Consider the following 12,707-nt stretch of genomic DNA (forward strand, 5'->3'; position numbering starts at 1 on the left):
AGTTTGGTTTTGTTTTGTATTGTTTCATATTGTGGGGATGAGATAATGAGTTTATACAAGTATGAGCTGCAGGTTATATCTTTGAGTCTGGACACTGGCCATAGCTTATTTTGTTTCTTCGTGGTTGTGTGGCCACTGCAGTTGGAAAAAAAGATTTCAGAGCCCAAGCTTGTCTCTAATACTATCACACCTCTCTGGTACATCACAGGTTTACAAAAGCTACAGTCCCATTATGACATAGTCTGGAATTCTTGGATTTGTTCTGCTAACAACTACGTAATCAAAGAATGACAAAAAGTAGCAAAATGCTGGCTGATACGTAGACATACAAAAACATCAATTCATTTGTAAATAGCATCTTTCACAGGCCACAAGAATTGTTCTTAGTGGCAAACCAAGGCAGTATTTCAGAAGATAATTGCCACTTATTTGTTGCTCTTAACATAGAAGTAATCCAATATTAGTAATAAGCAACTAATTGCAACTGTGCTATTGCTAATCAGATGGCTTAAAATTAAATCTAACATTTACTGGAATAGCTGACATATTTCTGAGCCTTAGTAATACTTGTTTTCAAGGTTTCCAGTTAGTTACTATGTAATGATCTCTGATTTCTTTGTTGTAGTTGGCTACACTATGAATGATTTGATATTTGAGTGGTTGAGTGATGGACCTGTGCAAGTTGCAGAAGGTTTAACCTTGCCACAATTCATTTTGAAAGAAGATAAAGAGCTTGGCTATTGCACAAAACATTACAACACTGGTGAGCATTATTCCATTGTGGTTTTTTTTCTTTATTAATTGATCTGGTAATACCAATACAATCATATTTGTTGTCAAAGTGAAATGGATAAAGATGGGTGAAATGAAAAAAAGAAAGCTATTTTTAAATTAAAATCGGATTCAGCCATAAATATTTTAAATCTCAAAAATACCTCATTTTTATTTTTGTTTGCTTGTAAATATTTTTTTCCCCAGATCTCCTTAAACATCATTAAGGATACTCTAATATTCTAAAATATTTAAAATCATTATGGTTTTGAAATCTTAATGGAAAAATCTTGTCAGTTTGATTTAATCAAAACGAAGCTTTTATAACTTTTTTCTTAAATATTGGTCAATCAGTTTTAAAGTACTGATTCTTGAGCTTGATTTACTTTTTCATTATATCAAAATGCCAATGAGGTAAAACATCATTTTTTCACCAGAGTGAAAAATTCATCTCAAATTCATCAGAGATGTATTTGAGATGGCAATGCTTTCACTGCTGATCTGAATAGAGTCCAAACATAAAATGTTGGAAAGTTGCTTAATAATCTACTTTTTTTCCTAGTTCACCTTTTTTAAAATTTCAAATATGTTTTCTGTCTTTAGCTTCACAAGCAGGGAGAGGGCTGTTAAAATTTGGATTTATCTGCTTGGAGTCTAATTAATAAGGACAGCATTCAGAGAACAGTTTTCTGGATGCTTCCTGGGATTAGATATAATCCCTGTCATCTAATATAGGTTGTTTCTTTGTTTGTTTGTTTGTTTGTTTTTTCATTATTTCAGCATAAGAACCAATCTGCTTACATCAAAGACATTTGTTTCACTCAACGAAATAACAAATGAGATATTCTTCCTCTGTCAGAAATAAAGTCACATTCCTTTCTTATGAAAAGAAAATTACTGTCTTTAGTTTTTATAAATGCCACTTCTTATTTTTGGGACCAAAATGCAAAGGAAGAATTTTTTTTAATTCCACAGCCCAAGTTATGTGGAAATCAGAACCGTTATTACTGATGGATTTTTTTTTTATATACATTAAAGGGATAATCAGGAGAAAATTCCAATCAACATAATTTGAGTACTTGTAATGTTGCCATTTCAAACTTCAGCTATCTCCTGCCCCATGACTCAAGCTCTGAGCAGATCTGCTTTTCAACTTGCTGACTCACAGGAAGCCATTTTGCAGAGTTAAATAAGTAAGAGAGGAAGGGGAGTATGGGCAATAGTCTTCTTGTGTACTCATTGAGATGACCCACAAATAATAAAAATGCCAATTAGTAGCTCCCACTTCATGTATTTGAACAAAATATCTGTGTAACTACCAAAAGTTCAAAGTATGTACCCTTGGAAAGGGAAATGAAAAGCAGGATTCATGCAAAAGAAAACTTCACCTACAAACATTTACATTGCTGTCTTCCCTGAGGAATGCTCCTTCAGGTTTGGGGTGAAGTCAAAATATGGATGAAAGCTGCAATATTCAGCCTTCTCCTCACACCCATGCTGCAAGGAGTTCTGCCCAGGTTGTCCCATTGGAATGTGGAGAGTTAGCTACTCTAACACCATCACCACCACAGGTAGAATCCCATCTTTTAAAAACCCACAATCTTTCTGTTTTGGCACAGTCCTGATGTATCACTGTACAGGTCTCAGAGTCTGAGTCTGTCTTTGGTATGACAAGTCAGGTCACTGGTATCACAGCTTCTGTCTTGTCAGATTATTCAGTTTTTCTCTCCTCAATTTGCCACACTGCCACTATGTTGTACTTTGTGCCAACTCTCACATCTATCTGAACCTGCCATTCGGCTTTGTAGAAAAGCAGAAAAGTATGTGTTTATCACACAGAATAAGAAAAGATCTCCTTTCGCCCACAAAGAATGTGGAAGGAACAGTGCATCTTTTGACCAACAAACATGTCAGAGGGTCTTCGAAACAGATAGTATGATGTTCCACAAATGACAGGCATTCTTGTATTTGGGTTAGTCAGCCTGGAGTGAGTGTCTTCACGTATTCAAATCCCCAGCCAAGGTACACCAATTTGTAGAGCTGCAAAAAGTGATTGACTCAATGGCTGGCAAGGTGTTGCAGATCAGGGCATTGCATTCCCCATGCCATGGCTATCTGTACTGCCTTAGCTTCTGTCCTCCTCTACCAGTGCAGAGTAGGTATTTATTGCTTGAAGAATCACTTACATCCCACGAGATATTGTTGGGGAATTCATGGAGTTTGATTTTTGGTGAAAGTAAGCTTTGAATTGATTCTGGAATGAGAAGTAACCTACAGACACAAGTAAACAATGTGATCAGAATGAAAGGGAGTTTAATCCACCATAGGACTTTAAGACGAACATTTTACAGTGTGTCTAATTACATATTTGCTTTACTTAATGTAATTAAAAGAGCAGAATGCTGTCATCTTTTAACATTAAACTTTGTATTTGAGCAAAACAAAATCTTTTTAAATTCTGAGAAGAAAAACAGCATTATATTTTCTTTTTGTACAAATACTTTTTTCAGTTAAAGTAAAGAACTGAGTACAGTCTGTTTCAGGGACTCCATGTGCTTCCCACTCTCGAGCACAACAAGTGGCTGACTTGTAGCTCTAGGTTATAAAACAGGCTTCGCATGTAGTTAATATTCAGAAAGCAAGATAAAACTGCAAAAAGCATTTATGAAAGTAATTTCATGTTCTAGGAAAGTTTACATGCATTGAAGTCAAGTTTCATTTGGAGCGTCAGATGGGATACTATTTAATCCAGATGTACATTCCTAGCCTGCTGATTGTCATTTTGTCCTGGGTTTCTTTCTGGATCAACATGGATGCTGCTCCAGCAAGAGTTGCACTGGGTATCACTACAGTTTTGACAATGACCACTCAAAGTTCAGGATCAAGAGCTTCCCTTCCAAAAGTAAGTGAGGAAATTGTTTTGTACCACTGGTTTGTTATTACAAAGAAAAACTATAGTACTTCTGAAGTTTTTAAAGATCTATATAAGAATGTGTCTAGTGAGAATTACTGAGAAAGTGGTATCAGTGTGATGCTAAACTATTGCAATACTCTTGCATTTGGATTAGAGTTTTCTGTTGGTTTATGGGATTACCAGAGTGCTCAAAGCTATGGATTTTAATGAGTTACAGCTAGCTTTGACACTTAGACATCAGCATGGAGAGTATAGACTTTCTGAAGTATTTAGGTACCTGACTGGATTTCTGAAACCACTTTTCTGAAAACTGGACATTTTATCTGGCTGAGGACTTTATAAACTCTGCCTTGTCTTTTCTGGACTCCCAGGTATCATGACATGGCTTGATATGATTCTCAATCAGATGGATATATATACATACATATGTATAAAATACATATATGTGACATATATACTCCTAGAAGTTATCTGTGGAGAATTTTTTCAGAGAAGATGTGCTGACATCTGTTTCTGCTTCATGGTAGAATCAGTCCATGTTCTTATTCAAGTGATGCCTGATGTCCTTTATCCAATCTACCCACAAAAAAATCCTCTCACTTGAATTTTGTGGTCTTTTTAACCCAGAGAAGCTGCTGTAGATGGAAATAAAGATTACAGAGTATATTATTGGATTAGACAACATGAAAACACTTTTCAGCATGGGGACATCTTTAATGGTTCTGTTAATAGCATTCCCAGCAGAATTTATTTTGCATGCTCAGGTTTTCTGGAAGAGAACTTGGAGGTAGATTGGTTAACAATGGTCTGTGGAGTCATGAGATATAATCCCTGTAAAATCCTCATTACAGCTTCCCAGAATCACAAGGACTGGGATCATAAAACTGTGCTAACAGCAACAAAAGCACAAATGTTGAATGTTTATGTAGTATATGATCCATTCCAAAAGGCATGTTGTGTTTTGTTCTGCTTTACCCTCAGTATCATATCTAGTCTCACTTCAAATACTGTAATTGGTTGAAATTGAGCATATAGAGAGCGACTTTAAAAACTGCACAGATTGTGTTACTCTTCTGTTGGTAATGAGAAAGTATCACTTAAAAATCTAGTGACTACAACAGTTGGTTCAGCTTCACTTGTTCACTTGGAACTGTGTATAATTTTCCATGAAAACTAAAAATATTTCATATATTAACACAGAATTTCAAATGGATAATTTCTTAACATTTCTTCAGTCAATATTACCAAGCGAACACTCAGAGAAGAAAGTCAACAAAGAGATAATCTTGGCAAGGGCCTTGCAGGCTCTGTAGATAGTAAGCTCTTAGTCACTGAAGACTGTGTCTACATGGCATAACGCAGTTCCATGCTGATGTATTCCAGCTTTCTTCCAATTTAACTGACTTGAGAATTAGAAGTGGTACAGTCGCTGTAGTAAAGCTTTCCACCCACATTTCCAGCAGAGCAAACATACCCTGCCAAGAAGCTCTGCAATGATAGCATGTTCATAAAGATAATGCTTTAGAAAGACTAAATGCCTTTAGATGCCTTTGATCCAGATGTAATATTTATCCTTTCTGAATTCTGCCTTTTTTGGTTTGAAAAGCACTTGCTTGATAAGTTTCAGGGCTTCTGCTGAGTAGAAGAAATGCAAAGATCCAGAATATGTTGACTGTAGCAGTTTGATTACTGGAGAGGTTCTTCTCTAGCTTCAAGATTAAATAGATTTATCTTACCCGTCAGAGGTGACACTCTGGCCCTATCCCATCCTCTCCTAGGATCCTCTGCTGTCCCTTTGTCAGAAAACAGACACTAAGAACATGTTCCCCACCAGAGAGCCCAGCACATTTATCAGCGAGGCTGCACTTTGTTGCATTGCCACTGTGTGAATTTAACCTAGCTGTGTCTGAAGAAACCTGGGGACTGACACGAACCAATATGCTTCAAAACAGGCTTTCTGTGCATATTTAAGCAGTATACTCATGTTTGTACATAGGTCCCTGTCAGCAGTATCCCATTCCTTACAAAAAGAAGAAAGTTTTTCTTGCTTTTGCTATTGTAAGAACACATCAATTTTAAAACCCCATCCTTAGCTTAGTATAAAAATTGTATTTCTTAATAAAACCTGTCCAGCTGAAATGCATTTAGAAATAAAAATATGAAAATAATTGCTTCAAATCAGTGCTGAACCTGAAGTCCCAAAATGGCTCTTTAAAAGCAGTGTTTATCTAAGTCCTGTCTACATATTGCCAAGATGCAGGAAGTTAGGCTGTCAATAAAACATTCATTTTAAAATTGCTCCAAGCATGAATATCTAAGAGAATCAGACATGACAGGAGGGTTATTTTTGCAGGAGTACTGAAAAAACAGATGCAGATGTGCTTTGTTAGAACAGCGTTAGATTTGAATACAGGAGTTGTGTTTTTCTCCATCCTTCCATGTGCCCAATTCTTATTGACACAATTAACAAATATTCATAGAACTTACATTTTTCTTTAATTTATCCACTGGCTCATGCCAAGTGGATAAATTAAGGGTATTCTTTCTTCTTTATTCTTAGCTATTTTATTAGAACTTTAACAAAAACAAATAAGCAAATAAATAAAACAAAAGCAAAGAATCAACATCTACAAATTTTGATGAGGAATAATTCCTTTTCATACAGAAAATAAAATAAAATAAAATAAAATAAAATAAAATAAAATAAAATAAAATAAAATAAAATAAAATAAAATAAAATAAAATAAAATAAAATAAAAAAGAAAAATTGTGCAGAGAGGAATCCTAGTTAGGGTTGGTTGTTTTTTTTTTATCAGTTTCCAAGTTACTATCTAAATGATGCAAGTGGTTCATTTTAGAAGTAATTGCCTACATACTGTTCTCAACCTTCACATGAGACGACATGATAAGTTCTATTTGCTTGAAATCACTATTTTCCATATTAAAAACCAATATTCATTTTGATGCACAGTTTGTCATAATGGTAGGCCACAGCAACACTGACTTTAGGCTTTCAGATACTGAAAATAAACATGAATTCAAGACTGATGAGAAGAAAGAAACTAAAAAAAAAATGAGAGAATGAAAATACAGGATGGTTCCAAAAGTAATGCCTCCTGCTTTATTATGTTGAACTACAACATCAGAGGCAGATGTTGTTGGTATGAAAGTACAGGCTGGGATTTCCCAGCAATATCCCATTGCATGTTGTTGCCATGTGATAAATGGCAGCAGAGAGGCAGTCTGATAGGACAGCATCTGACATGGAAGCAAAGGTGCATCGTTGAAATCTTCCATGAAGACAATTGACACCCATTGACATTCACTGATATTTGCTGAATGTTTCTGGAGTCCAACCAGCGGATGTGAGCATAGTGAGGGGTGGGTGGTGTGTTTCAGCAGTGCTGACAGTGACAGTGGGTCACCTCCAATGGTGCAAATCATTACAGACATGGCATGACAGCTCTTGTTCATCAGTGGTGAAAATGCATAGCTTATGGTGGTGATTATGTTGAAAAATAGTGTTTTGTATATGAGAATTTTCCTTGTCAAATAGCACTATTGTACTCTTTTCAGCTGTTGTACTTCCCATGAAAATAAATTGGAGGCATTAATATTACAGAAACTTATGTAATTCCAGCTGGTGTTTGTGTTTGCTACACTTAAGAGAAATATCTAGATAGCTTCTTTCAAAAGAAATGTGATTATATTTCTCCAGTAAATTTTCATAGTCTTGCTGTGGAGTTATTATCTTCAAAGTATTTGTAATTCTGCCTACATATACAGGGTCAAATTCTGATAAAAACGGAACACTAGTGAAGAAATCAGTATGTTGTTTGTTTTTTTTTTTTTGGTTTTTTTTTCATTTACTTCTCTACAAAGTTGACTTCTTTCTTACAAAAAACAGAAATAAATCATCCAAGAGTTTAGAGCCCCAACATAGCTGCTGATGTAGGAGGCAACAGCTGCAGTGCATGTTTCAGAAAACATAAATGTTCTTTTCTACTCTTTATCATAAATTGAACAATGTCAAGTCCTGCTTCCTCCATAGGGATGAAATATTGATCTTCTATACAAGGAATAGCTGCAGAGAAGTATTTACCATGGTCTCAAACTCTGTTATAGAAACCAGGTTATTCTGTCTTTATTACAGAAAGCTGGTGAGTTTTCACGTGGCCAGTTACCATCACTGAACATGCTAGAGGGTGATAAATTAATCCAGAAAGCAGAAGGTTAAGTATCTTCCCTCCAATTGATCAATCCAATGCTGAGAAAACCAGGAACACTGATCAAAAGTGACGTGGTTCCTCCAATCAATTCCTCTTCCTCCAAATTCACATTTATAAGCCTTTCTCATATCTGATAGTCTGTGTCTGGATTCCTCTGTTCACACCATCATTTTCCACTGCAAAATCTGGCTAGATTAACGTTTCTGCAGTAACTTTTGCTGATTGACCAGATGAGTAGAACTCCTGGATGGTGGTTATCAACTTGGCTGTGTGTTCACAATGAGGCCCTAGAGAAAGTCCAAGCTTTGTATGCAAATCCTGTGTATGATCCCTGGAATTACCTTGCATCTAAGCTCTGACTGGATTTCATCTCTGCAAAGAAATCTGCCACACATCCATGCAATATTCTGCACATGCTTGAATACCATGTTTTCTGGAAGTACCTGACTCACTGCATAAACACAGGGGCCTGAATTTTTCAGAGCATGATCTGAATAACTTCTGGGCATCACAAAAGAGATTAAGAATAAGCTCTTGCATTTTTTTGTACTCCCAGAAGTGTATAAGCTCTCTGAGTAACGGGGAGCACATTTGTATAGTAAGAATAAAATTGGTGAGAAATATGAGAAAGTATCTTCTTTGTTCAGAGCATTGGGTAACTATTCTCTTTCTATTCTGTTTATTTTTAAGCAGCTTCCCTTTTGTTGAGTCAACAGATTCAAGAATTTTAAACAATTTCATTTAAAAAGCATTGGGAAGAATAAGTTCTCTGCAATGCTAGTAATTGGATATTTTTCAAATTGCTTTCTTCTTAAAACACATATATAAACCAACAGTAGCAACAACAGTCCAAGAAAGTGAATTACTTTTTATGCCAAAAAGCAAAACATCTGAGGATACTTTAAGTCAAGTAAATGAAAGCAGCTTCATTTAATGAAGTTGTATCATGTTTGCATTGTGTTACTTTAATAAGTAGTACTTTATGAATGCATGTTCCTTCCCTAGGCAGCAATCGGTGTAGAACAAAATATCATTCAAAACTCTCTGAAACCACTGGGAGGCCTTCCATTCACTTCTTTTTGCTTCAGATCACTGAGTGCATTACCAATTGTAATAAAAGCACTGTATTCTAATAGGTGCAGAGACCTGTGAAACCAAAGGCAATGAAGTCCATTACCTTTGGCAGTAAATTGTTGCTTTATACGTTGTTCACTATTCCTGGCATTTCTGGAGTCTTTGGAGTCTTTTCAAGACTCTCTGGCTTCTGGCAGATGAGTCTCAGAAAGTAACCTCTCCTTTGTTGAATGCCAGAAGTTATCAAGTAAAGAAATTCCAAGAGTACATCACTTCTTCTATTTTGAAGTAAAGTTAAAATAATGACTTAATAGAAAAAGAAAAAAAAGAAAAAAAAAAAGGTGGGGGAACAAATTAGGAGAATTAACAGTAAAGAAAAAGGAATGGATGCTCTTCTTAGAAATTATATTATTCTGTTCTGTTGCAGTCTATGGGGATAGCTTACATTTTCATGTAAAAAAAAACAACAACACGTTTTGGTGCAGCAGTATATTAAGAAACAATAATAAACTGAATGGAAGTGGCTTTTAACAGGTCGTTTTTCTCTAGTTTCAGGATCTGAGGAGGAAATTCAGGAGTAATTAAATGATCATGAGATATGTTAATTGGTTCTTGGCTCATATGAGTGTCTGAGTGCTTGACTTACAGCTTAAACAATTAAGCCAACCTTATTAGTTATTTACTCAATCCTGTTGGATGCCTGATAGTCTTAAAACAGTGCCATGGTATTTAATTTGCCTGCTTTATGTCACATATTTATTGTTACTGATGGGGAAACTGCAAACAAATTTCCACTTTTGAGAAATTTGTTTGAGGATCTTGAGTGGATTTAGAAAGAAGTTCTCAGAGGACAAAGAATCATAGAATGGTTTGGGTTGCAAGGAAAATTTAGGATCATCTAGTTCCAAACACTCTGTGATAGGCAGGGATACCTCCCACTAAACCATATTGCTCAAAGCCCCATCCAGCCTGGCCTTGAATGCTTCCAGGGTGGGATCATCCACAACCTCCTGGGTAACCTGTTCCAGTGCTTCACGACCCTCACAGTAGGAATTTCTTTCTATTATCTAGTCTAACAATCTAATGGCTGTCAGTTTTCTTCCCTGCAATAAAATGTTTCATGCTATCTAAGTTCTTTGGAAGTCAGGCTGCATAGTCAGCTAAAAATGAGGATCTGCTCTTCAATCATGTGTCTACATGGAAATCACTTAACTTGTTCATTTGCAATGTTCTTTTACAACTTTCTGTTCTCTCTCCATTATAGCCTTACTGTATAATATATATTCTTCCTTCTTTTATGTATATTAAGAGAATCATAAAAGCTTCTTTAGCTATCCTTCTTTTTTTCTTTTTCTTTTTTTTCCAAGCTAGGCAAAACTGGATGAAATTAAATCTTGTATTCAGACAGTATTTTCAATATCCTTTGTTATTCCATACAGTATTTGAATTTGGATGCAAAGATGTATTCTGTACTATTTAACAAAAGAACTCACATAGACTGAAGCTCTTTTTCATCAAAATAAATGTTCAAAAGTAAAACAACAGCCATACAATAGTATGTGTTCGCTTGCTGTGACTTATAGTCCCTAAAATACAGTCCTGTGTACAAAAAAAGTAAATCCTACAGAATACTATAAATTCCTGTCAAATTGTTTAAAAAGACCTACTCACACCTTGTGGCTCAAAAGAAGTGTTTTCTGATACTCTCCTACATTTTCATGTCATTTTTCTTTCTTCTTTCCACTTATATTTTCATATCAATAGTTTCTTTCTCAATATATATTTGTTTGTGCTTGAATGCAAGAGGAAGTGTGAACTGCAGGGGAAGATGTGATACAAGGAGGTGATATACCAGAAAGTGGACATGCTAATCTCAGATTGATAATAACTCCTTGGGTCTGATGAAAATTCTCTGCTTCTTCCACCCATGTCAGTTTGTAAAGGACACTATCCCTTCCTCCAAAACTTGCTCCTTTGAGATCCAGGTAGATACTTACATGGTCAGCCTATGAAGTTGCAACTTCACTGGGAGAAGTACCTCAATTAAAGCTACAGGTGGATGAGTGTTGGCACAGATACGTGTGCTGTGATCATGCATTCTTCATTGGAAGAAAATTTTTGTTCCATTCCACAGCGATTTCCAATTCTGTGAAACCAAAGACTGGGGACTTCTGCAAGGCTAAGAAGACAAAAACAGCAGCACTTGTGTTTCTTGTGAGAGTAGCATGAGGAAGAAGGATCTAGATGTTACCCAGAGCACCTGGAAAAAAACACATAACTCTCTTTCTCTTGGCCACAGAGAAAAGATGTACTGGTCAATCCCTAGGTCTTGAAGTGCTTATATATCATTTCTAGTAAAGTTTGTGTGGCCTATGATTCTGGGCAAAGGCAGACATGGAGATACTGACTGAATAAATATTAATGCATTAAGTTCAATAACAGATTTTACTCTGTGAAGGTCAAAAATAAAAGACTGATTAAATCAGTCACTTTTTCCTTTGTACTAATCTAAACTTCATAATTTACTTTCCTGTATTGTGAAGACAGCGGTATTTACTGTACTACAAAAACAGGAGTTACCAACATGCGTGACAGAAAGAAATATGCAATGTGTTAGAATACCTCTGGGATATAGTTTGAGTACTCCTGGCACTTCCTGGGGAGGTTTTATAATGCAGTCATCTGGGAGGGCTGGTGTTGAGCAGTGCCAGTTTCATGCATCAGAGAAGAGCTGGAGTTGCTGCGTGCATCACTCTGCTGGTTGTTTCATAACCTTGGTATGGAGCAGGGGCTCTCCAGCTTTGTTCCTGTACCCCCCAGGACCTTCTAGCAGCTTTTAGCAACTCTCTGAGGAGTGTACAGTGCTGCTCTTTCACACAGATAAGCACTGCAAGCCTGCTCTGAGGCAGTGACATGCACAACTGTGGTTCATTCATTTCAGATCACCTCAAGCCTTAACTCTATTAGATCATCTAGAAGTACTGCTTATGAAAATCTTCTGTTAGAATTCAATTTGAAACAGTGTTGTTGGTCTCCTGGACCCTGTGTACCATTCAGTCTGAACATGACCTCAAACTACATGCTGCTGTATTTTTGCTGGGCCATTGACTTCTTAGTCTCCCAAAGTTTTCTTCTATTGTAGTGTGACTGTAAAAGCTCGAATGAAAGGTCAATCTTTCCTTTGGGAAATGTTTCTATTTGAAAAAAAAACCAAAACATTAGGACATTAGGAAACATTTCTTCTCCAAAAGAGTGGTGAGGCAGTGGCACAGGCTGCCCAGGGAGATGGTGGAGTCACTGTCCCTGGGGGTGTTCAAGAACTATGTAGATGTGGCACTGAGGGACATAGTGAACGCAGTGGTAAGGATGGACTGATGTTTGGACTAGATGACCTTAGAGATCTTTTCCAACCTCAATGAGGCTATGATTCTACTTCACGGATGCGAAAAACCTCTGCAGGAGTGGGGGATTAAATGACTTAGTGTCTTCTTTTTACACCTGTGATATATGAGACTATGACTTTAATTTGCAAGTAGTGAGGTACACTATTCTTTGTCATGGTAATATCAGCTTTTGAAATGAAACAATTTTAAACTAGCCACTGGCAAGGGAAGTGTATAATTTGTTTTTAAAGCATAGAAATACAGTTTTGCATGCTAGAATACGTCATTATTCACAGATCCTTAGTAGTAAAGTTAAAAACCTTGATGAGGTAGCCT

The 12,707-nt window shown here is 36.3% G+C and overlaps 1 protein-coding gene across 2 annotated transcripts in view; it reads left to right on the forward strand.

Moving 5' to 3' along the window:
* Positions 1–12,707, forward strand: part of GLRA2 (glycine receptor alpha 2) — a 126,095-nt gene that overhangs the window by 41,426 nt on the left and 71,962 nt on the right. For both annotated transcript variants that reach the window (XM_065741390.1, XM_065741391.1), the window contains exons 6-7: positions 626–763; positions 3,459–3,673. In XM_065741390.1, the coding sequence (XP_065597462.1) occupies positions 626–763; positions 3,459–3,673 (353 nt within the window). The remainder of the gene's footprint in view (positions 1–625; positions 764–3,458; positions 3,674–12,707) is intronic.

The sequence above is a fragment of the Cyrtonyx montezumae genome, unplaced genomic scaffold (genome assembly GCF_038088225.1).
Source record: "Cyrtonyx montezumae isolate F1298 unplaced genomic scaffold, pur_monq_1.0 scaffold_3, whole genome shotgun sequence".
In the NCBI taxonomy this organism is placed as follows: Eukaryota; Metazoa; Chordata; class Aves; order Galliformes; family Odontophoridae; genus Cyrtonyx; species Cyrtonyx montezumae.